The following is a 25888-nucleotide window of genomic DNA, read 5'->3' as shown; positions in this document are numbered from 1 at the left end:
AACGAGCATCACAGAACAGAGCAAGGCGATCATTTGAGCGTTTAAAACTTAAACTTTTTTTATATATATATATATATATATATATATATGAGCGATCGTTTCGCTTGATAAGACCCTTATTCATCGCCTGAAATCATTTAAAGCCCTTTGAACAGTTTGCAGTTTGCACTGAAACTGTCTTTTGGACCTTGAACCGTTTGGTTCCCATTGAAGTCCATTATATGGAGAAAAATCCTGGAATGTTTTCATCAAAAACCTTAATTTCTTTTCGACTGAAGAAAGAAAGACATGGATATCTCGGATGACATGGGGGTGAGTAAAAAGTTTTTTTAAAAGTGAACTACTCCTTTAATGTGAAAAGCTTTGCACAGAGAAAGAGTACAGAGTTGAAAACAGCTGAAAGTACCAATTAAATGTCCATTACAGGTACCCGTACCGCTCTTTCTCGCCCTTAAAATGAGTGATTTATTTAGGGTGGGCGAACTGCAGATGCGGATAAGGCGGTGGGTCATGCAGGTCTCTGCCAGTGTGATCTCATGTCAACAGCCCTTGCAGATTTATGGTCACAGAAACAGGAGGCTATAGAAAAAGCCTGCATAAAAGCTCTCAAGCCAAAATAACATGTCATTTCCTCTATACAACAGAGGTTAATGATTCTCTCTGCCTGCTCCACACGCATGATGATACCAATCACTCCTGCCGTAAGAGATACGTATGTGCCGGGATGACACTGTGTGTTGTTTGAGCGAAAATATGATGTTTATTCTGTAAAATAAATGAATCCTTAACCAATGTATTTCAAAGACATAGTTAAGTTAAAGCTACACTGTGTAACTCTTTTAGTTTATTCTTAGCTAAAAACACTTCTTTCAAAAATATATGTGCTCATTAATGTATATTTACTTCGTTCAAGTAATAAAGTATTCTCGTGAGTGTATAATATGCCTTTGAAAATACATACGGGTGAGGGGTTCTAATGTCGGTCGCCATGTTGCCCCTCCATCTTGAAAGTACATTAGCCAAAGAGGGACATACCCGTTAATTCAAGCTTTAGGTTTGAGTTAACGCTCATGGACGAGGTCGAACTGGAAGACATGTTAATCTTGGACTACATTGGCCACCGAAATTGGAATTGAGAGGAACAGAAACTAATATTCGCTGGATGGTCATATACCTTTTCACCACTAGATGGGGGTAAAAATCACACAGTGCATCATCTTCCAAAATGTTTCCGCACATTGCAATGCACTATGTTTATATAAAAGTCCCATATCTAAGGTCTAAATGACTACCTTCTCGCCTAAAAAAACTCTTAAAGCTACATTCTGTGACACAACAACAGTAGTATTTATAAAATGATGGTGGTTCGGTCATCCGGCATGACACTCGCTGTGAGAGAAATGCGGCAAGCAGAGTGATACAAACGGTGAAACGGTTCCTGTAGTGCCAAATGAAGATAAATGATTATTTTGGGGGGAGAATCATCCCTTTAACGCATGCAGCCCTATTCGAAAAGAAAGAGGATAATAGGAGTTTAGTTCTAAACGCTGGAGGTAAATTAAACTGCTGTGCTTTGTTTCTTGTTAGACATTGTGTGATTGAAAACCAAAGTGTAGCAAAACATGGCACCCATCTCCTGTGGTCCTGTTTCTTGTTTTTTCTTTTTTCTCTCTCTCTCTCATTAAAACCGTCACCAAGCTGCTCCCCTGGGAGTGGTTTAAAAATATCACAAATGGCACAAGCAACACACATCAAATAGCCACTACTCCTTTTAACAAGGTTTGTTGCAGGTTTTCTCTCTCTGCTATTTATATCGAGTCTCGTTTAAGCCCTGGTGCGATAACTAGTTTCACAACATGGAGTTTTCCTTGTTCAAGAAAGCTAAAACAAAGAAAAAATAATTTTTTTCATCTCAAACTAAAAGTTGAGACCAGATTTGACTCAGTCTGAGCCCATAACGACGGAAAGAGCTCAAGGCTAATCGGAAATCCTATAGAGAACTGCATTACAATACAACTGGATGAAATGTAATATGAATCTTCTCATTCAGTACGTGAATTTTAGCTTTGCAAAATATGGAACGGGGCCTCTCTTCATGTTCATAACCATAATTGTTTTGTGGACACAGGCTATGAATATGGATAAAGAGGTGAATCTACATAATGACACTAATCTAAAATCAATTAGTAAATACATCTGGAATTTGTGCAGCAATTTAATTAGCACTGTAATATAAGAAATCTTAGTTAAGGACATCTAACAAATGCAATCACTAGTTGGTGCATTACGTATTGATTTTCCTAGCAGATGATATCTCATTAAAATGGTGTTATAATTCTGTGCAGAAATAACACTGGTGAGGCATCTGAGAACTAAAACAACTGAACTTTTAATAAGCCCAGGCAGCAAATGGCAATTATTAAAAGATTATTCGTAAGGCAGCGCATTTCCAACGTGTTTTCTGGAATGTTTCTTCAAGTTCTGTCTTTTCAGCTGTCAGAAGCGTGCGGACAGATGGTCAAGATCTACAGTGTTGTGTAAAGCTATAATAGCTATTCTGGGGATTATATACAATACCATCCATAAATCTGGGGTCAGTTAGATTTTTTTTAAAACTTTTGAATTTAAAAGTGACAGTAAAAGCATTTATAATTTTACAAATGTTTTCCATTTTAAATAAATGATGTATATTTCCACATTTAATAAAAATAAGAAATGTTTCCTGAGCATTAAATCAGCATATTAGAAAGGATCGTGTGACACTGAAGACTGGAGTAATAATGCTGAAAATTCAGCTCTGTATCACAGGAATAAATTACATTTTAAAATACATTTTAATTTGTAATACAATTTTACTGTTTTTACTGCATTTCTATAAATACTGTACAGCATATACTGTAGGTAAACTGTGTTTTTTCTTAAATAAATGGAGCCTTGGTGAGCAAAAGAGATATCTTATTGAAACAAAACTTTCGAACAGCAGCGTACATGGAAGTTAGACGGGAATTGTGTATTAAAGTAAACAGGGTTGACTCTGATTTCATGTTAAGAAAAGAACAGAGTCTAAGAATCACATTCACATTAATGATTTAACGTGACATGATATGAAACAGATTACACTCACCATCCTTATCAGCTCTCCGAAAAATCTGAAATGAAACACAGAGAGAGAGAGAAATGCAGTATATTAATACAAATTTAAAAAAAAAATCATTTTAATTCACATTATCGATTGAATTCACCTAAATTTAAAAATGATTTAGCCAAAAACCTGACCAACTGCTCATCAAAGTCTCTCTAAAGCTCCTCTAAAACTAATATTAAATGAACGAGTTTGAACAGAAGAGCCACTAACGCTTATCACAGAACAGAGCAAGGCGAGCATTTGTGCTTATAAAACTTAAACTTTGTTATTTATTTTTGAAATGATTGATCGTTTCGCTTGATAAGACCCTTATTCATCGTCTGGTGTTGTTTAAAGCCCTTTGAAGCTGCACTGAAACTCTCATTTCGACATTTGAACCGTTTGGTTCCCATTGAAGTCCATTATATGGAGAAAATCCTGGAATGTTTTCATCAAAAACCTTAATTTCTTTTCGACTGAAGAAAGAAAGACGTGGACATCTTGGATGACATGGGGATGAGTAAATTATCAGCAAAAGTTTTTTTTAAAAGTGAACTACTCCTTTAAGTTTCTTTTCGTTTTTTTCTTAATCGAGTTGCTTATACAGTATCTGTAAGAGCAACCTGATCACACCGTCCAGTCAGATGTGAAATGGACCACTTAAGACTCTCTCGTGACGAAGGAAAATCACAGTCGATAGAATGTGCTGGGAAGCGTTACTCACTACGAGCTACTTTTACAGCAGTCGATCCATTCAGCTCTTCTCGTTTTCCTAATAAATAAATAAATACATGAAGCATGAATTGGTTGTGATCAGATCTGGATGTTAAAGTGTTCTGGCTGCACATTTGCATGTTTGTGATTGGACACGCATGACACACACACACAATAATTGAAACACGTATTGACAGCGCACATTTTGATCTGCTTCAATAGAGTGATCACCTTCTGTTGATGGTCTAAATCACTTCTCAAGTGGGTGAGCCAGCTGCTTCATTCATTCCTGACAGCTAACAGCACTCCAGCTGTCACGATGCTTCACCATCACGAAACTAACTCAAAAGCCACACAGGACAACCACTGAAACATCTGCAGTAACAATGGGGGGTTTTCCTTCTGTTGAACTAGAAGCATATTCTTGGCCAATAAAAGGGGAGAGTGATTGTAGGAACAGGGACATTAGCCATGTTGGATCAATACTGTAATGTATTTTACGAAGCGCTCGAGAGGCACTATTGCTATTTAATCTTCCTAGCTGTTTTATATCTTAAAGCAAAAGTGTCTGCAGCATTAATCACCAGTAGTGGTTTTCAACTGGAGGTTCATGACCCAAAGGTTGCCGCAGATCTGCTCAACAAAACTATAACCATACAATCATGCATATTTAAATTGAAAAAATTAGGATTTATAGGACGAGAAAGCTATTCACGTGCATCAAGGATAAGCATGGTTTGTGTGGATTGATTTGATTAAAACTAGAGTAAATATTTTCTGCTTGGCTACCTTACATCTGGGAAGAATTATATATAATTTTTTGGTTGTTTATTAATTTGATTTGATTTGACTTTTTTGAGTATGTCTGTTTTTGTGATGCTTTTGGTGTATTGTTCTGTATTGTGAAAATCTTAATAAAAATGATCAAATATAAAATATTAGTGTTCGACCGATATATCGGCCGGCCGATAACTCTACCTCACGTTTTTACTATTTGTTAAATATTGTTTTTTAAAGTTAAATAAATGTTACTTTTGTTAAATCGAGACTTGTAACATTTGTTAACATCATGTCATTTTTATGAAGTAAAATTAGCGAGCAAAATGTATCGGCTCCAAGAAAATCGGCAGCCCATATCGGTCTTCGGCGAAAAAAAATCGGTAACAGTATCGGCACTAAAACATCCATATTGGTCGATCCCTATAAAATATCATTCCAGACTTTAGTGTCACTCACATGATTCTTCAGAAGTCATTTTAAAATACTGATTTGGTGATCAAGAAGCATTTCTTATCATCTCATTTGAAAACAATTATGCTGCTTAATATTTTTTATAAGAACATCATTTATTTGAAATAGATGATTTTTATAACAGTAGGTTTTCCTGTCACTTTTGATATTTTAACGTGTCCTTGCTGAATTAAATTAATAATTGATTAACTAAATTCTTACTACCCCCAAACTTTTGAACAGTAGTGTATCATTTTAATAAATCTGCAAATAGTTGGGCCTATTAAGTGCATGGTAGTATTAATAAACTTCCATATTCGATTTTAAAGAAAGAAAAGAAAGATTGTTTATTTTTGTACAGTGTCGGATCCTCTGCAAAATCAGTTGAAAACCACATAACGACAGGATCCAAAGAATTGTTATCACAGAAGAGTATCTCAGATGTCGATTATAATGCACCTTATGTATTAAATATATATTTTTATGTAAGTACATAGTATATAAAGTGTGACCTATCCTCCTTCCTGAACGGTTTGAATACGGTTGTTAAAAACATTTCTACGGTCTGACAATATGAAGTTACCTAATGTAGGTGACCCAGTTTGTTTGTACCTCGCAAGATTTATCTCTGTATAAAAAGGGGACAGCTACAAAAAAAAAACACACAAAAGTGTTCATGTGAACTACAAAGCTACAGGTTGGGAAAAGAGAGATTTACACTTACAGCAGGAGAAAATAGATGAATAGTACAGTTAAATTACATATTCAGACAGATAATCATGGTTAATATGTAATTATTTGAAAACAAAAACATTGGTGAGAAAAATACTCTTTAGTTGTTCATTGGTTTCTCAGCTACAAAACACCTAGAGAGTGTATGCCAAAACTAACATGTCATTATCCAGCAGAACAATAATCAAATCAAATTACTGTAATTGGACTAATTAGGCTCTAGTTTATTAGTTTATTACAGTAATCTAATTATTGACCTTATTCTGAATACAATATTCTGATTAAAGTGTTTACATGAACTGGTTTTGGAATATTTTACTTCTAGAACTGGTTTAAAGGGGTTATGAACTGAGAAATCAAATTTTCCTTGAGCTTTTGACATCTAAGAGGTCATCATATTTATTTATTTAATCAGTTTAAAGTTACAGGGACCATGCACATTAATAAACGCTTGCGTAAATGTGCCAGTTTAGCCATCTTGGCTAATTTTCAACTGTAGTCACTGGGCAGATGTAATAACCGATAAAATACATTCAGACTATCAACAATAGTTATACATACATTAAAACAATTTACATAGAAGCTCATAAAATACATTCAACAAGAACAACAAATCAAAACATGATTAAGATGATTTAAAACTACAGAATATGGGTACACACTTGATTGACCTTTAACCATGATTTTAATTTAATCTTAAACAGCCCATATGAAGCAGTGTCCTTAATAGATGTAGGTAAACTGTTCCAAGTGTGAGCTGCTCTCACAGAGAAAGCTGACTGACCAAAGGCAGTTCTTCTCATTTGTATTACACAATCCCCTCTTGTTACAGACCTTGTATGTCTAATAACAGTAGTTTTTTGTTTTATAAAAGCAGTTAATGGTGGGGGAGCTAAGCCATGTAAAATTTTAAAAACAAGACAAGAGTCTGTGAATTTAATAAGATTATCCCAAGTCATTAGATTGTGTTTTTTTAGACAGTGGCAGTGATGATGGGTATTAGGCTTCCTATCGAGTACCTTAGAAGCTTGATGGTACAGTAACTGCACATGTTTAATGGTTGTGCTGGAGGCTTGTGCCCAGCTAGTCAAACAATAAAAAAAATATGGCATAATCATAGCATTAAAATATATTGTCGCTGCCTTTGTAGTCAGACAATAATATTATACGATTATCCTGTAAGTTTGAGAACAGAAAACGTCCTTGTTAGTCCAATAAAAGCTTTTATTGACACCAGGCTGAGCAAACGTTTTTCAAAGTGGGGAATTATGACGTCAAAGAGGATAAAACACCACCCCCGCAGAAGAAGATCAACACGGCCGGTTTAGCCCCGCCCACCGATTCGCGCATTACACGCATAGCTAAATAACATAGGCCTATCTCGTGATGACAAACCGGATCGAGCTACCGAGCAATACAGAATATTGTGCAGTGCCTGGTTGTGGAAGAAGACAGTCGCTGCATGCGCGACGCGAGTGAGTTGAAACTCATTATAATATGCAAAACTGTTATCCACTCACAGCAGTGGGCGTTTACTTCCAAGTCTTTAGTGCGAGACGCCCATAAAAACCGAGCGTTTCTGAGCTAGGCTCAAAACTAGGGCAGAAAATAGCCTATTACTTATTCATTGTGATGTTTTTTTATTGTAAAAACCAAGAGAACGTCATAACTTGACCTCAGACAACAATATAATAAAATTTAAAAAGCCAGTTCATGACCCCTTTAATGGCACACATCATTACGTCACCATGCCACGCCGTCTGACGTTCCCTTTGTTATGGTACCATATACAGTTTAGGGTGTTTTAATCTTACGAAAGCTTCAAGTGCAATTAGACGAGGGTGGATACACATTCTGAAGCCATGCACTCTTGTTTGACCACTGCCGTGTGTGTATGTGTCCTGTCACAAAATGCGCTGAAAATAGTACTGCACCTTTAAGATGTGTACATGTCAATAATGCACTTCCATAATGCGATTGAAAAGGACTATTCCACATGTCAATCACAAAAAATCTCTGTCTGCATGGTAGTATTGTCTTAATCGGCTTAATATCCGAGTATTGTTGTCCATCTAAATGGAGATACAGTATGTGTTTAAATGGAGAGAGTGTGACTCAGTGAATGAACTTGTTTATTATGTGGACTCACATTTAGACTTGCTAAGTCGGTTGGATTGATTCTCTGTGCTTTGGATCAAATCCAATTCACTGAACAAATGCCAAGTATGTTTGTATTTTAAAGTTCAAGTCAATAGAGCGATGAAGTCTGTAGCAAATGTCAAGTGCAATCACCATTTGATCACCTATCTGTTCTCACACATGTACGTTAAAGTCACCACGAAATCAAACTTGACAATTCCTGTTTATGTAATATTGCAGTATTTACTATAAATTGAGTTATCCCTCCCTTTCGCAGCGACCTCTCTTTTCTTCTCTGATGACGTGTTTACTTGTGCGAGGGCGGGACAACCTGTCACTCACATGACATCATAGCAAACCACAACTATACAATCCCGACGAGACGCCATTTCATTCGGATATACTGTACGTCACAACAATAGGAAAGAAAGGACTCTCGACCAAACGTCGTCGCTATTAAAGCATAAACGAGAGCGCTAAGTTAATTTAGTGCACACTAAACCCCAGTGGAAAAGAAATGTTCAAAAAACACTAAATTGACTTAATTACTTCCTTAAGCCAGAGGAGGTCTGGGACCTGAGACATGAATACTGTGAAACACACTCAGCTTGTTAGTGCTCCACTTAGTTTTCACCGTCTGGTTTGGGGAAGCCGTGCTGAGAGAATTCAACACACCTTGAATCCATAACTTGTCTAGCCGGTGAATCGAAAGCTTCCTGAAATGGAAACGCTGGTCTTTACAACTGCATGCTGCTTTAGACACTTTTAAAATGAAAAGTAACGGTAAATGATGCTCTGTGGCTCAGTTGTTTACCAATATAGTGTTAAGGCTCGGTCAGGCTGATCCTTGAACAGAGGTGGCAGCAGACGTGTCATTCGGTAGAGATAGATTGAGTTAAGTAATGGAATTCTTTCACAAAGCATAGGGGAAAATCAATTCCCTTACAAGCACCTGCGCTCCATACGAAGTCTCCTCCACGAGAAACCATGTACAAGCGCTCACTATCCATAAAAGACAAATTATCTACAGCACCTCATTATCTCCCTTATTAATTTCCTCCACCTTCACTATTGTATTTATACTAGGGTGCATTGGTGCCTCTGGTCTTTTTCTGAGGTTTTTAATTAGTTTTTGTCCCCTTTACTTTCTAGTCTGGTTACCTGAGACTGTAGGCTATCTGGATCTGGGACTGAACTACTTATCAGTCTCTTAAATGTTTTAACTTCTCCCCAAAAAGCAATGTAGAAATCTCAAGAGGTATGACCATCAAATACATATAATTATCTAGCAGCAATGAACAATACTGAGGCAATACTTTGACCTACTAAATCAATACTGCTGAGACCTTGCCACAGCAGCCAACCACACAGCATAACTGCCGGGCTCACAGGAAAAGCGTAATAAATTATTTAGATTCGGGTATGCTTCTCTGAGACGACCTTAAAATCAGAGCAAAAACTGTTGTATAACCTAAAAATGCTTGCTGAAAGCTACAGCTGGATGTATCACCGCTGTTTTGTACCAGAATGTGTGTTCATATTATTTTACAATTAGGTGGATTATTTCATTCCACATACAAAAAGCTCAACAGGATTTCCATACCACTGTGAATGTGTGTGTAGTGCACACTGAGTCACATTAGGGAGATAAGGAGGACTGTCACACCCTGAACCGGGTTTATTTTGCAGTAATGACCATCTGACAGACTATTATCTGACTTATTACGTGGCTACTTAGCAAATAAAAGACTACTTGTCTTGTAGGCCTACATCAAATATTGATTGAGTTACGACTATATTAGATTAGATTCTTAGCGTCCGCTAAGACAAATAGTCCATTACTTCATACATTAACACTTCAACAATAGCCTACCTACATCATCAATTTAAATATTATTATTATATATGAAATTGATGTACATTAAAATAATTGTTTTTCTAGTTATTTGGGGTTTAGATAGAATTGTAATTGTTTTAAGGTATCGCTCAGTCTCGTCAGATAATTTTCGGTTCTTTGGTTTCAACGGATGTTTTTGTATTGTTCTTGCGTGGGAACTCTTGGGCTTCAATCACAGGTTTTATGCTCACAACAAGGCCGATACTAAAATTAAAACATTTTCATCGTCGTCGTAACTTGAGTACGTAAACATTTTTAGTCGCACGATGGCGCCAGGGTACTAAGTGCGCGGAGTGATACGTGAGAGTAGAGTCGGTATTTGCCTTAGTCAAGTTCAACCTTCAACGCGAAATATCTCATTTAGGTTAGCTATTAGCAATACAAAAACTGATTAAACAATCATAATTAGCACTTCAGAAAACGTGTAATAATCTTAATTATTACATAACACTGACATGCAAAATGTCAAATTCATAACTGTTCTGCAAAATGGGTGGATTGGATTAAAAAGTTAAATAGATTCAAATTCATAAAGTGTCTTTCTGTAATTGCTTGAGTAGCCTATTAAAGGTTGGCCAGACATTTTTGAACTAATTATTGAATTGTTTAAAACTTGGTTATTGTTAAATAAATTAATTATAGCCATTAAATAAAGTTGAACGAGCGCATGCATTTAATGTTTCTTTATACATACAATGATAAAATATTCACACAAAAAAAACCTACGTCCAAAATGACAGAGATGCCCTTTCGGGGCTCCGGTGCAAAGAACTGCTCCTGAGCCACCGCCGCCTCCTCCTTCACATATTCCCGAGTAGAGATGCTTTTATTGTCGCTCATCTTGGTGACTATCCAGCGGACGAGCCCGTCAATTCCACCGGGCTGAGAACCGCTGTTTCCGGACTGTGCAGCCGTCGCTGTCTCGCTGTCCTGAGCCCCGGGTTTGGGCTGGTCTTTGCTGTCCTGTGCCCGGAGTTTGGCTTGTTCTTTGTGGAGCAGTTTTTGGACACCGTCCCTGCAGTAGCGCGCTGCTTGTTCACACATCCTTTTGCCGCGGAGCGTTCATGCTGCGCGCTATGGGGGCGATCCCTCCTCCTCTATGACATCAGCGACGGCGGCACACATCCCAAAACTCAGCCCTCCTGTCACACCTAACCAGAGCAGTTCAATAAATGCCATCCATTTAGTCCATATGCAGAAGAATGAGCGAGAAAAAAGCATTATTAGCACTTTAGAGAGTAGCTAGCAATACTATTAAATAGGGAATAGACTGTAATGCCCATTGATCCCAGATAGCTTTTAAATGCTGTCCATTTTGGCTTAGTTTACTGCAGTAACTCTCAGTTTTAGATATTTGCCACTCGAGGAAACATAGGCTACTTTCCTCATGACTATCTTCTTGAAAGACAATGAATACACCGAATTGCACCCTTTTTAAGTCATTCTCCCACAGAAATAACGATATTTCTGCAAGATGTAAACAACACTGGTCCAGAAGCACTTCCTGTTTCAGTTTTTTAACACTACATAAAAGCTGGGACCAACAGAACATATAAAACTGAATCAAAAAGTTAAACAAACAAACATCTTTAAGATGTTTTCTTTAGGCTACATGTGAAATAAAGAAAACAGTTACAAACTGAAACAGGAAGTGTTTCTGGACCAGTGTTGTTTACATCTTGCAAAATGGATGCAGTTAAAGTTAGGGTGGGCAATTTTTTCATAAACACTTTATTATTCTTGTTGAAACTCTCTTAAAGGAATAATTCACTTTAAAATGAAAATTCTGTCATCATTTACTTACCCTCAATGCGTTTCAAACCTGAATTTCTTTCTTCTGCTGAACACAAAGTTATTTTGAAGAATGTCGGTAAGCAGAAAGTTGATGGACCCCATTGACTTCCATAGGAGGACTAAATATCTAATTATCTAAACATAACAAGATGTACATATAATATGTTCTGTGGAAGTCTCAGGACCAAAAAAAAAAATGTTTGTCCAATCATTGCATTCGGTCCAGTATTGCATTGCATACATATGTACAGTATTAAAATATTGTTGGTTTAACGTAAAAAATGAAGTAACCTGGTTGCCTTAAAAATTTAAGTTCATTGAAATTGAAAAATTGAGTTAATACAATGTAGGAGATTGATTTAGTCATCAGAAACTCAAAATATTATGTTATCTGAACCTCACATAAAAACAATGAGCTTATGCTGCATTGACGCCACTTTGTAATCGTATTTTAGATGCCGCAACCCTACTCAGAGTTGTTCACGTCCTCAGACTTGGATTTATGCGTTTATATGTCAACACTATCAACGACGAAATGAAACCGCAGCAGTCAGGTGGTACAAGTCCGAGCTTTGCAAGGGTATCGGTAGTTCTGCCCTCCGCGAACCTACTCATGTTGTTTACTATGACAGTCTGTTGATGCCTGTTGTTTAATCAACATCCTGAAATATTTGCATCACTTGCCATGATATGCATCACTTCATGGTATCACTTGCCAGCTTGCATTTTTTGGGGTGGGCACTCCTTAGAAAATCCCTCATTACCTTACAGTCTCCATAATGGTCTGAAATGACCTTTGTGAGTTGAAAGAGTGTTGAAAGGCTCCCCGGTCCTGCCCTTTACGAGGGGTGATTAAGTCATTCCAGCTAAAAGGGGCTTTATTTAATTGGCACCAAGTACAACCCCCCTGCAGTTTGCGATCCTATAGTGAGGCATTTAGCCAAACAGAAAAAAAGTGATTGGATGCATCACTTTAATGTAGAGCAACTCAAAGCAACCTGTTACTCCTTCTTCACCACAGAGGGTGCTCAGATAATTACAACACGCAGTAATCCCTTGTCTTTGGACATGCTCAGATCAACAACCCTAACAGACAGTGTGTGTGTGTGTGTGTGTGTGTGTGTGTGTGTGTGTGTGTGGTGGTGACAGACCTCTCTTTACCACACGTAAACAAACTCAGTGGTATTGTGGCAAGTGCAGAACTGCATAATGTCTCAGCCAGAAGCATTTGTTAAAAGTATATTGTTAATTTGAATATAAAATATTGTATGCTATATGTTAAACAGGTAGAAAAATATAAGCTGAATAAAACCATAATAAAGGAAAAGAAAATGTAAAAACACAATATATTCGTATTTTTAATTATTTTAAAATTGTAATATACTATAAAGCTTAGAATTTTATCTCACACACACATTTATTAGCTCAAAAGAGTATTTGGCAAATGCTTAAATTATTGATGACACTGCAGTGCTATTTTAGTATAATTTACATTTAATATTATAGTTTTTATTCTTATTTTAAATTACCTTTTAGCTTTATATTTTTAGATTTCATTTTAATTTTAGTCTAAGTTTTAGTAACTTTGATGAGCTTTTGAGACGTTTTTTTATTTTTCTATTTATCTTTAATTTAATTTGAATTCAGTTTTAGTTATTTTTGGTAGTTAGTACCCATTCATTTTTGTCAATGCGAGTTTATATATATATATATATATATATATATATATATACACGTATATAGTATTTCAGTTTTTAGTTCAATTAACATTGTAATAGTTTTAGTTAACAATAACAGCACAGATATAATGAGTAACTTCTAACATCAGCCTGTCCCTGCAATCACTCCACTCACCCACTTTCTGTTTTTGAGATTTGAATATGGCCAGATAAGTGAGTTGAAATTATTTCCAAAAATCATGCAGGAAGGCTTGGCTGGGAAAATGAGAGATGAATCCACATACGAGTATGAAACATATAACACACACACACAAATATATGTATCGGTCATGAACCTGGAGGGAATTTACCTCCCATCATGCCTCAGTAGATAGGACAAGTTAAAGGTGATGTAAGAGCAACAAGTGCACCTCCTGGTGGCCTAAAGAGGAGCACTTGAAGCTCCAGCAGTTCACTTGATACTTGACTGGTGTCATTCAAACAGCAAACCTGAGTGCTACAGAAACGTTTATTTTTCCGAGTCTTTACAATAAATTTGTATTTTGTTTAAAGAAGCATTATACTTCAAACTGAAAGTTGGACCTTCTAAAATTTTAACCACTATCATTAATTATTTTACCCAAAGAATAGCAAACCTCCTTCTTCATGCAGTTTTTTTCTCTGAAGGAAGCTCTGGACAGTACCCTTTCAAGTAGTAAACCCAGAAGACGGCCTGTCCATGGCTCTCCATACGTGGGCAGGAAATTGTCAGCTTTCCGTGACATGGGCCTCTGGAGCTCGGAGGGGGGCCGTCGAATGTAACCTGTATGTGCTGAGTTTTTTGAGCTGAAATAGTCTCTGCACCCTTGACAGTGAAGGCAGGGTTGTCTACCTGAAAGGAGAAGGTGGTGGCCTGTTGAAAGACATTCTTAAAGGAGATAGAGACACTGGAACCTAAACTGATGGTGAGGGGACCCTGAGGTTTAGGTGGGGTGCAGGTGCCAAACAGAGGGAAGACATACTCCCCTCCAACCTCTGAGGAGATGGTGAGCCGGCTTTGGATGTCTCCCACCTGGCAAGGTTCGAAATGAACTGTCACACTGATATCTGTGCCAGTCTGGTTCCCCGCTGCTGCTTTAATGCTCTTTTCCACAGTGAAGTTTGGGTTGTCCATCTGGGTCAGAAAGAAGCAAAGAACTTACGTTGCTAACTTTCTTTAGTGGAAAGACTTCAAAAAATATCTCAGTGGGTTTTCTTTTTGTCCATGAAGTGAAAATAAATGGATTTAAAGTGTTGTTCTAGACACCATTGACCTGCATGGTATGGATTAAATATCTTTCAAAATATCTTCTTTTGTGTTCCACAGGTTCATACAAGTTTGGGATGACATGAGGGTGAGTAAATTATGCCAGAATTTTTATTTTTGGGTGAACGGTCTCTCTAAATCCTATTTTCATGCAGATAATAATGGGAACCTTACCTTGCAGATATATTCGGTCTTGACACGAGAGAAGTTGGTAAACTTAGCTATGACACTGTGTTTGCTGCCAAGTGGTGCTCTGAAATATAAAGGCTTCTCAAGGGGTGCAGGCAGGGCCTTCAGCTGAAGCTCATAAAAGAAGTGTCCGAGTTCAGCAGCGTACAACACCAGCCGGGCTGCGGACTCTCCCTCACACAGAGGTTGATATTCAAATGTCAATGTAACCTAAGTAATAAAAATCAAAAAAGAAGACTTAAAAAGTGGCCATTAAAGGTGCTATATCTATTTTTAGCGGCCTCTATCGGTGATGTTTCAGATTGCAACCAATTGCAACCAATCAACATTCTTTAAAATATCTTCCTTTGTGTTTAGTAAGATTTGGAATTGACAGAATTTTCATTTTTGGGTGGACTATCCCTTTCTGAAAGCATACCTACCTTAGACTGAGCAGGCACAAGAAACTGTGGCGGAAAACTGATGTCTGAATTCTGGCACTCTGCAGAGAACGACACGTCCACAAGAAGAGGGTTCTCCACCACTGTGAACCCTGATGTCATCTGCCTCACCCGGGTTGCCATTTCTATAGTGTCAATCAGTCCCGGAGCCGTCACTTTAAAGTTGAGGTTGTAGAACAGGAACTCGCCAGTTGCCTCATTCTTGAATGTCACCTGTGCAAGCGAGGAATATGATATTTCATGGGCCATACATCCGTTTTATAACCAAAGTAGTTTTATGGGTGTATGATGGGTGTATGAACCATTTGTATGGGTGTATGATGGCACTTGCTTTAGCATTGTACTGGCCCTCTTTATAAGTGAAGAAGGAGAGTTTGTAGTTCTTCGTATCGAGTGCAGGCACATCAATGTATTCCAGGCCCTTCAGGGAAACAATGCCGTCTGAACGATCTGGTTTGATGAGCTCCATCACAGAACGGAACCTGCACAGCAGGACAAAAAACACACAATTATCAAACATAAATTATACAATGTAGCTAAGTAGAGGAATAGAATTTGCAACATAGCGTTAGAATTTATGGTCAATGGAAGGTTTTACGATCATTACAAAGCATATCTCAAGAGGCACTGTATTGTGTGACTGTTTCATGGGTATTTTCAGGATTAACAATGTTAACCCTTGTGCATCCTTATGGACATTTTTGTCCTTTTCAGTTTTGTTTTTTTGATCACTTTGCCTGTGTTAAAGCAAACTGCTAAAAATTTGGCACAGGTGTGTATTTTTTATTGGAATTTTACTATTTCACCGTCATTTTCTTAAAAAAATATTTTTTTGCATTAGGTACAAACAATACTCCCTCTCAGCGCCTTTTGGACAAAAATGTCCTCATTGAAACCCATTAAAACTGCAATTTTTAATCCCCAGTTCAGTTAACTATAAACTTATGCAATCTTTGTTAAGAGGCTTTCATTCTGTTGGCAAGGCTTCAAAATTTTATTTTGTACTATTTTTTATCAGATGGTGCCATTTTTTTAAGTTTGGCCTATAAAACAAATATCACTTTATTTCCTGTTTTCTGGTTCGGCATACTATAGAGCCAACTGGATAAATTATGCAACGATATTTGTGTGGGTGTGGATGTCAGAGTGTGGTTAGTATGTGTGTTATAAAAAAATATATGTGTGTGTTTGTAATACTGAGAGAGAAAAACTGCAAATAACAAATCCAATCACTGTGAGCACCAGTGGGGTTTTGCTGGCACCCAATGGGGAAAATATGTTACTACGCCCAAACAAAGTGTTACCAAAAGCTCATTTTTTGAGATATCATCCTCAAATTTTGAACACAACCTATTTAGATTCATAGCTTTGATTCTATTGCACTTTTTAAGTTCAACCTGATTTATAAAATATATAATTTATATAAATTATTTTTTATAAATAACTTTCATAAACGTATACCTATATAATTTTTGGGGGGATTTACTTATTATTATTATTATTATTAAGGGTCTTCTTTAAAATAATACCAAACTTAAGTCTGTGCTCCGAAGCATCACATTTTTATGACAGTTTTTTGACACGGACATTTTTGTCCTCCATTTACATATGTGTAACTTTTTTTAATGGATGCACAAGGGTTAATCCATGTGCAATGAGCATTTGTTTATGTGCAAAGCATCCAAGAAATGTTTAAGATAATATAAAACCTCTGTAGGAGATCTTTACCCCTTTATTTGGAAATCTTTGCAATAAAATTGTATTTAATTAATTGAAAATAAGAAATAAATGACATTTCGTGATTGTGAAATACTTCGTTGTGATGTTTCGGTGTGGATGAGGTACCTCTGAGGTCTGGGCAGCCAGTTGTGGACCGGTAATATCTGTGTGTGGTGGGTTTTGCATTTGATCTCTTCAGTTACTGTGCCTTCAGCCTTTGGTGGCTCAGCTGTGCCATGCAATATGTACAGTAATCCACTTCCATCAGGAAAGGAGAAGAACACAGAGCCCTGCATCAGAAACAAGTCACCATGAAATCAAAATTCTCGTTTTTATAGGAAACTGCAATCAATTATTTGTCTGTGCACATTATTATTATTATTATCTTGAATTAATGTGCCCTCATAATCTTTAATCAGAACATCTTCCCCTCCCTCATCATGCAGCAACATTGAGATCACACATGAGATCACAGCAATAGCAAACCACAATGATCCAACGATCCAATCAATTCCTGCCAGACAAAATTTTTTCTTGGTTGAGCAGCCGTTTTATAAAATACTGTATACGTCACAAAATTAGACCATCACAACTTTTATTTCATACCGACTTTTAATAAAGCAGAGGAATCGTTGGGGATACAGTAACTCTGGCAGTTGTATACATTTGTTTTAAATCAAATAGTTGACATGTAATACTTTTCAATTCATATTATTTTAATTTATTTTTTTATTATTATAATATTTTTTGACTTATTTCTTTTTATTCTATTTTTTTTTTCTCTTTTTCCTCTTTTTTTTTTTATTGGATTGACTAGGGAGATCATGTAAGGGATAAATAATGGACAATATGTTACTGTCTACTGCTTATGATGTGTTATTTTGTATTGTCATTTAAAACCAATAAAAACATTTGGAGTAAATCAAATAGTTGAATAGCTGTTTCGAGTATAATGAATGGAAAGTGTCGAGAGTGTCATACCTCATGCCTCTCCCCATCTGCAGTCATGACCAGAGGCTTGTATGTGATCTCATAGGTGCTCTGCTGCGGAGGCTCAATGAGGAGAGTGGGCGGCCCACTCCAGTGCTCTCCCTCTATGACACATTTCAGAGTCCAGCGCTGGTTAATGCGGCTGGGCAGAACCAGAGACTGAGTACACTGGCTGCGCACCTGACATACGAAATTCGCCACCTGCTCACACAAAAGAGAAAGTGACACAACAATAGTCCTAGCCTTTCACTCATTAAAGAAAATAGCTCCACAGTCACATTCAGACTAAGCAACTTACCTCTGCTGCGACCTGCGGGACAATGCAGGAGCCAGTGAGGGTGAGTTTTAACGGTTTGCCCCCCTCTACAGCACAGTAGAGATCATCATAGCGCAAATCTTGACTCAGCTCCGTAGGGGCATAGGTCACTTCAAGAGATACTTCCATCCCTGGGGTTATGTAGCCCTCAGCAGGGGAAATTATGAAATTGGGAGCAAAAGCCTTTACATCCCACTTAAATCTGAAGAGAACAAGGAAAAGCTGAAGATGCACAAATACAAATATATATTTCTATTTGAGTTCATTTCATATTTTGTTACTCAGATTTATTCATTTACAGATTCAGCAACACATTTTAGATGCACGCATGAATGTGTACCTCGCACCAATGTCTCCTGTGTTCTGCATGATAATACGACGGGTGGCTTGGCAGCGCTGGACCACAGCTCCAAACTGCAGGTAGTCTGTGTCCAGTCTGACCTCCACCCCCTGGCAGCTGCCCTTCATGACCAGCAGAGGGCGAATGGCACCTAGACACTCCAGATGCAGCTCCTCTGTGAAGGAAGGCATGCGCTGTTCAGGAGAAAAGAGAAGCTCCACCACACAGCGGCCGCCCCCCTCTTTAAGTGTCACCTCCCCCTCTGGACGAACTGATAAGATCTAAAAAAAAAAGCACAGTGATTCATTTTAATGTGTGCATGTTTTCATATACACTCAGGTCCACATGTCTGGGACTATTAGAACATTGGTCATGTGACTGATTAGGGCAGATTTAAAGGAGTAGTTCACTTTTGAAAAAACTTTTGCTGATAATTTACTCACCCCCATGTCATCCAAGATGTCCATGTCTTTCTTTCTTCATTCGAAAAGAAATTAAGGTTTTTGATGAAAACGTTCCAGGATTTTTCTCCATATAATGGACTTCAATGGGAACCAGACGGTTCAAGTTCCGAAAGAAACTCTAAGTACAAACTGCAAACTTGTTCAAAGGGCTTTAAACGATTCCAGACGATGAATAAGGGTCTTATCAAGCCAAACGATCGCTCGTTTTATAAATAAATAACAAAGCTCCTGTTCGAACTCGTTCATCAAAATGAACAAATCTTTTTCTGAGTCATTTGGTTCATTCGGCGAAAGAAACGAACTAATTGATTTGGAAAAAGATTTGTTCATTTTGTTGAATGAGTTCGAACAGGAGAGTCACGAACGTGCATCACAGAACAGAGCAAGGCGAACGTTTGATCTCATAAAACTTAAACTTTGTTATTTTTAAAAAAAATTAGCGATCGTTTCGCTTGATAAGACCCTTATTCATCGTCTGGAATCGTTTAAAGCCCTTTGAACAGTTTGCAGTTTGTGCTGAAAGTTTCTTTTGGAACTTGAACCGTTTGGTTCCCACTGAAGTGCATTATATTGAGAAAAATCCTGGAACGTTTTCATTAAAAACCTTAATTTCTTTTCGACTGAAGAAAGAAAGACGTGGACATCTTGGATGACATGGGGGTGAGTAAATTATCAGCAAAAATCTTTTGAAAAGTGAACTAATCCTTTAAGTTTAATTTAAATCTTTCCGACCCCAAACTTTTAAAAAGTAGTGTATAAGAGAGTGCATGTGCACGTGTTACCCTTGAGTCCAGGAGATCGTTATCAGTGGAGTGCCTCCGAAGACAAAAAGTCAGGGAAGAGTGGCTGTTGTTCACCAGAGGGACCAATTTCTGACTTCGCTGCCCAATCTGCAGAGCTCCAAAATTGACCACCTTATGTGCTGAGTCCTCTAAATGAATCTAAGACAAAAAAAAAACAGTGAAGAATGAATATCGGTACATCAGGATGCAGAAAAGTAGGATCATTTAAAACTCACCTTCATTTCAGTGCCCTGTCCCAGGATCTCCACTACTTGTTTGGCACACTTATTCATTTCAAAAACCACCTTTTCGTGGTAACGAACTACTTTGCGTGGGTAGAATGAAAAGAGAACTTCTACAGAGCCGCCAGGAGGAAGGACTTGAGGGGTGAAAGTGACCTCCAGGACGGGTGTGTTGGAGAACAAACAGTCTAGACTGAATAAATAATAAATAACACCATATTATAAAAGCAACCCATAATATTTCATTTTACACATTGCATGCAAAACAAAAATAGTTTCTACCTGATTCCTTTTCTCCCTCGGTTGCTAATCACCAGTGTGTGTGTAGCAGGCACCATACCAGCACAGTATATGAAATGCATTCCGAAGTGGTGCTTGAGGAAAGAAAATTCCAGCTCAGGAGTCACAGCTGAACCCATCAGGGTACAACAGAATGTCGGTCCATTCTTTACCTACAAACGGAGGACAGAAACAAAACAAATTCTAACATGGCAAATAAAACAAATCATGCAAATGAGATGGGGACAAAAAGGTCTACCTTAATGGAAAAAGTCAGATCTTTGAGCACACATTTTCGCTGAGGGCAGAAGGTCACGGTGCAGTAACTCTGTCCACCTACAGCCACCGTGTCCAATGTAGGTTCCACTTGCAGGTGGGGCTGCAGCATTGCAGGCCCAGATAGATCATACTCAACATCTAAACTAAACTTCCCAGGATTGGACACCACAAACGTGCATGTGGATTTATCGTTTAGCTCCACCTATTCAGGGAATAGATGGCAAAAAGCTTAATCAAACTTCTTTGGCGAAGACGAGTCTTTCACACGACATACCGCCACACACTAACTTTGCATTCATAACTGATTTCACATAAATTTGTACCTGTTTGAAGTCAACTGGATGGATCTGGTGCGATGAGAGCTCTGTGATGGATCCCTCAGGGCTCTCATATCGCACATTAGCACTCATGCTGTAACACTCTCCCTTCACATTCATGGTCAGCGACTGAAACTTCCTCCGCACCGTCACCACTAGATTAAAAGCCACATGTCCCTCACGAGTGGGAGTGATCCGTATGACCATCGGGATCCTGTCAGAGGCAGATGTTAATGGGTGTTAAAGGGTTAGTTCACCCAAAAATGAAAATTAAGTCATTAATTACTCACCCCCATGCTGTACCAACCCCGTAAGACCTTCGTTCGTCTTCGGAACACAAATGAAGATATTTTTGATTAAATTTGAGAGCTGTATAACTACCACATTGGCTCCTAAGGGACTGCCTCTTGACGGCCCAGAAAGTCAATGAAGAAAATGTTTAAATATCCCAAGTGACTACCGTGGCTCAACTATATGTTTATCAAGCGACGCGAATACTTTTTGTGCGAAAAAACAAACAAAAATAACGAGTTTATTCGACTATTTCTTTTCTTCCTTGTAGGCCAGAACGAGATTTCCTTAGATTTCCACGACGCATGCGCGAGAATTGCGATCTGCTCACACCAGCTTCACTACTTCAGATCGCAATTCTCGCGCATGCGTCGTGGAAATCTATAAGGAAGTCTCGTTCTGGCCTACAAGGAAGAAAAGAAATAGTCGAATAAACTCGTTATTTTTGTTTGTTTTTTCGCACAAAAAGTATTCGCGTCGCTTGATAAACATATAGTTGAGCCACGGTAGTCACTTGGGATATTTAAACATTTTCTTCATTGACTTTTTGGGCCGTCAAGAGGCAGTCCCTTAGGAGCCAATGTGGTAGTTATACAGCTCTCAAATTTAATCAAAAATATCTTCATTTGTGTTCCGAAGACGAACGAAGGTCTTACGGGGTTGGTACAGCATGGGGGTGAGTAATTAATGACTTAATTCTCATTTTTGGGTGAACTAACCCTTTAAACTTTATAAATGTTATGTCTCAGACTTTATACAAACACAACAACATACTTCTCTTTGGGTGGAACTGTTCCCTCCATAGGCTCGACCACTAAGCTGTCCTGGTAGCCTTCAGAGTGGCATGAGGACTCTTGGACCATAAAATGGAATGGTTGATCATCTCCATTAACCACAAAAACAGTCTGATGAGCTTCAAAACCTGCACATACAGTAAAGGCACCTGGTGAAAAGACTGGCATGTGTTACCCATAACTTCAGAGTGAATATCATCAGTAACTATCTAAATCAGTAGCTGTTATCATTTACAAGAATATCTCAGTATTGATTTTCCAATGTTCCAATGTTGTTTTGGACCCCATTAACATTCATTGCATGGACAAAAACAGTCGAAACATTCTTCAAAATATTCTGTTGTGTTCCGCAGAAGAATATAGGACATTGTTAGGGTTAGTACTGTAAATGATAACAGATTTTTTATTTTTTTCTGAACTATCCCTAAACATGTCAGAATTTAGCTTTTTTTTTTTAAAAAACCTCACCTAGTAACAAGCTGCCCAGATTGAGGTGGGCTCGATCAATATAGACTATAGGCTCTTTAGCAGAGCCCACCAGCAGAAAGGGCAAAGACAAGTTGTGTTCAGGAATTAAGAAGGTCCAGAAGGATTCCACTAAATCCAGGTTGAGAACCCGGTACTCAAAAGAGACCTGAAAACAACAGAGAGGAAACTTTGATATTTATGCATGTGACCAGCAAAATATGTGCACCGTGATTTGTTAGAATAAACGAAACACCTTCGCTTCTTTTCCCGGCTGAACGGACTTGTTTGGTGTGAGGCAGGTGAATGGAGATTTGCTTGAGTCATCACATCTCCAGATGAAAGAGTATGGCTTGTTTGTGGGATTAATAATACCAAATTCCCTGAGAGAAAATAATTGAATTCATTATTTCTGTATAATATCACTCACTCATTTATTAAATCAGGGACAAGACTGTCAGCATATTATATTATAGAGTACAGTATATACCACCATTCAGAGGTGCATTTCCCATACAATAATGTAACTCACTGTTTAACCTTCATAGCACTTGATTATCAAATGCTATAATTCATTCATTTAAATAAATATAATCACACAACTTCACACAATCTCTGTGTCCAATTCAAAGCGGGCAGAATACTACAGTAGATCAGGGGTGGTGATGGCGCAGTGGATAAGACACATGCCTTTGGTTTGAGAGACCCGGGTTCGAATCCACTGTGAGACACCAAAGTGTCCCTGAGCAAGACAAGGTGTGCGACATATATAGCAATTGTAAGTCGCTTTGGATAAAAGCGTCAGCTAAATGAATAAATGTAAATGTAGATCTAACGAACCCTAACTGACGAAAACAACCGTTAATTTTACCCATCCGATCAAATATTTGCGTTTAACGTAAATAACGGCTTCAAGTTTTCAAAATAACCATGGTATAAGCGGGATAATTCATTTGAATTATTTATTCACGTTAACATGCAGTATTTGGCGTAGAGCTGTAGTTCCAACTTAGGTTTGAGATGCTGTTTGCGAATGTTCATTGAAACTATGGTTTGGAGAAACCAAACCAAACCAAATCGTTAAACTACGTTGGTAACGACGGAACTTGCGACTATAGTTGGGTAACAATGCTTTTGGGAAATGCACCCCAGTTTGGGAAATGATGCATTAAATTGACAGTAAAGACAAGTATGGATTTGCAAAAGATTTCAAATCGATGCTGATCTTTTGAACAAACTATTCATCAAAGAATCCTGAAATAACTGTATCATGGTTTCCATTCAAATAATACATATTATATAACAGTTTATGGTTTATTAATCAAACTCGGCACTATCCATTTTATAAAAATGATCCGCTTACCTGCGGACAGAAGTGCCAATACCCACTGAGGTGAACTCAATAACCCTGGTTTTGGGGTCCACAGTGAGTGAGCTGTGAGGCTCAGGGACCCGTCTGTTTCCAGTCAGGTAGTCTGAATCCTTAAGGTGGAAATGACAGTATGGCAGCAAACTGCGTCCACTCACGGCGATGACTGGACTCTGCTCGTCCTTTAGATTAGGGATGCTACAATTTAAAAACAGTTTGTAACTGAGCAGTAGATCATAATCAGCTAATTTTAATCAGAGAGTGTTAGGAATTCATTAAATCTGACAGGAAAATAATACACTCTACGTGTCTGTAAATACAAGAGTCTGACCTGCACATCAAACGGGCCTCAAACTCAGCCACTTCCAGCGGGGAGAATCGAATGTGGAAGGTTTGACTGGCTCCTGGATTGATAACCCCTATACCAGGATCAACACTGAAGGGAGGAAGCTCTGGGTCTCCTAGCAGTAGAGAGGACACACTCTGCAGAGAGCTTGCTGGTCTCTCTGGTGTCCTACTGCCTTGAGCCGAGCGAGAACTCCTACCTGATCCATCAGATATATTACTATTACCTTTAATACAGTTTTTTTCACTTGCATCAACTGAATATGTCAAATAAAATCCAGTAACATGTAACAAGAGGAATCAGACCACAATTTAAATATTTTTACCTCTATTTTCAAAGCATTTAGTCTTCCCATATGCATCCATTAGAACCTGCCAAGAATACTCCATCTTAACACTGCCTTTGTTCTCCATCTGGAGCCTAACAAACATAACAACACTTATGAAAACATTCATCTGTCCAAATTAATAATAAGCTATAGTGTATGAGTGCATTTCAACTTACTGAAAGACTCTGGTCTGGTACAGCATTGTGTCTTTGAAGCGGATGGGCCCAGTGTCACATTGGTATTTGACATAATCACAAGAGGCACTAACCATGAGCTCCATCTCTCTAGAGGAGTTCTCCACCACAGAGTGAGGAGGCTCAGGGTCTGTCACCGCAACCTGATCACAGAACAGGGATTAGGTTAGAAGAATTATATCTTCACTGTAAAGTCAGACCTAATTTTTTACCCCAACTATTTAAACAATTATTTCATTGTAATTGTCACTTCATGTCTTGCAATTGCAATCTCAATTGGAACTTCCTTTTTCATAATTGTGACTATTTCTTATTTTAAACTTTGTCAAAATGTTGGCTTTTAATGAACTTTATCAAATGTGCAGATCAAGTTTTTTTCTAGATGAACTACTGCATTCGCTTAATTATCATTTGTGCTATTGGCATCTCTATAACAGACCCAACAAAACCCACCTTCCGTTTGTTTGGCTGTTGTGACGACTTGTCTGCATCCACCCATTTAACAGTCCTGTGACAATCATCCCAGTCTGGAACCTGGTCTACAAGCTCCTGAAAGGTAATACTGCTGAGTTTACATTTTATAGTTTGTGCATTCAGCACAATTGGCTGCTCTGAGCAGAAGGTCACAGTCACGACTTTGGAGCACTCGGCATGCAGGTGGCCAACTTGTGGAGAAAAACTCAGCTCTGGGCCATTGGGGAGCCATTCAATGCGTAGCACATTGGAGCTGCTTGGGTTTGTCATGGTCAAAGTTTGTTGATAAGTGTGGCCCACGTGACAATCTCCAAAATCCATAAGGTCAGACGGACCTGAGAGGAACAATCAGAAGGGATAATTACTGTATAATATTACATGGGTATTGAAAACAAAAAATATCTATAAAATAAAAAGCACAATTTTTATCTTAAAGGGGTCATGAACTGGCTTTTAAAATTCTATTCAATTGTTGTCTGAGGTCAACTTATGACGTTCGCTTGGTTTTTGCATTCAAAAACATCAAAATTGAATAAGTAATAGGCTATTTTCTACCCTAGTTTTGAGCCCAGCTGAAAAACGCTCGGTTTTTATGGGCGTCTCGCACTGAAGACTTGGAAGTAAACGCCCACTGCTGTGAGTGGATAACAGTTTTGCATATTATAATGAGTTTCAA

The 25888-nt window shown here is 38.0% G+C and overlaps 2 protein-coding genes across 4 annotated transcripts in view; both read right to left on the bottom strand.

Moving 5' to 3' along the window:
• The window catches only part of necab2 (N-terminal EF-hand calcium binding protein 2), a 96495-nt gene extending 85531 nt beyond the window's left edge, over positions 1-10964 (bottom strand). The window contains exons 1-2 of one of the 2 annotated variants that reach the window (XM_039684246.2): positions 10563-10964; positions 3125-3149 (exon numbers count right to left, since the gene is read on the bottom strand). In XM_039684246.2, the coding sequence (XP_039540180.1) occupies positions 3125-3149; positions 10563-10880 (343 nt within the window). In that variant the 5' untranslated portion in view covers positions 10881-10964. The remainder of the gene's footprint in view (positions 1-3124; positions 3150-10562) is intronic. The other variant, XM_039684245.2, reaches the window with a different exon arrangement.
• A 2835-nt stretch (positions 10965-13799) lies between these two features.
• Positions 13800-25888, bottom strand: part of hydin (HYDIN axonemal central pair apparatus protein) — a 70297-nt gene continuing 58208 nt past the window's right edge. The window contains exons 61-81 of one of the 2 annotated variants that reach the window (XM_039684201.2): positions 25192-25547; positions 24721-24881; positions 24542-24636; positions 24202-24415; positions 23865-24068; positions 22758-22884; positions 22505-22670; positions 22017-22164; positions 20958-21165; positions 20615-20836; positions 20359-20528; positions 20071-20269; positions 19835-19993; positions 18589-18869; positions 18231-18450; positions 17924-18133; positions 17069-17232; positions 15555-15705; positions 15206-15436; positions 14769-14993; positions 13800-14462 (exon numbers count right to left, since the gene is read on the bottom strand). In XM_039684201.2, the coding sequence (XP_039540135.2) occupies positions 13953-14462; positions 14769-14993; positions 15206-15436; positions 15555-15705; positions 17069-17232; positions 17924-18133; positions 18231-18450; positions 18589-18869; positions 19835-19993; positions 20071-20269; positions 20359-20528; positions 20615-20836; positions 20958-21165; positions 22017-22164; positions 22505-22670; positions 22758-22884; positions 23865-24068; positions 24202-24415; positions 24542-24636; positions 24721-24881; positions 25192-25547 (4421 nt within the window). In that variant the 3' untranslated portion in view covers positions 13800-13952. Of the gene's footprint in view, positions 14463-14768; positions 14994-15205; positions 15437-15525; positions 15706-17068; positions 17233-17923; positions 18134-18230; positions 18451-18588; positions 18870-19834; positions 19994-20070; positions 20270-20358; positions 20529-20614; positions 20837-20957; positions 21166-22016; positions 22165-22504; positions 22671-22757; positions 22885-23864; positions 24069-24201; positions 24416-24541; positions 24637-24720; positions 24882-25191; positions 25548-25888 lie in introns of those variants that run through there. The other variant, XM_089116502.1, reaches the window with a different exon arrangement.

The sequence above is a fragment of the Pimephales promelas genome, chromosome 10, assembly GCF_988280905.1.
Source record: "Pimephales promelas chromosome 10, fPimPro1.hap1.1, whole genome shotgun sequence".
Classification (NCBI taxonomy): domain Eukaryota; kingdom Metazoa; phylum Chordata; class Actinopteri; order Cypriniformes; family Leuciscidae; genus Pimephales; species Pimephales promelas.
The sequence above is the reverse complement of the archived record's forward strand: the minus strand, read 5'-3'. Positions and strand labels throughout refer to the sequence as shown.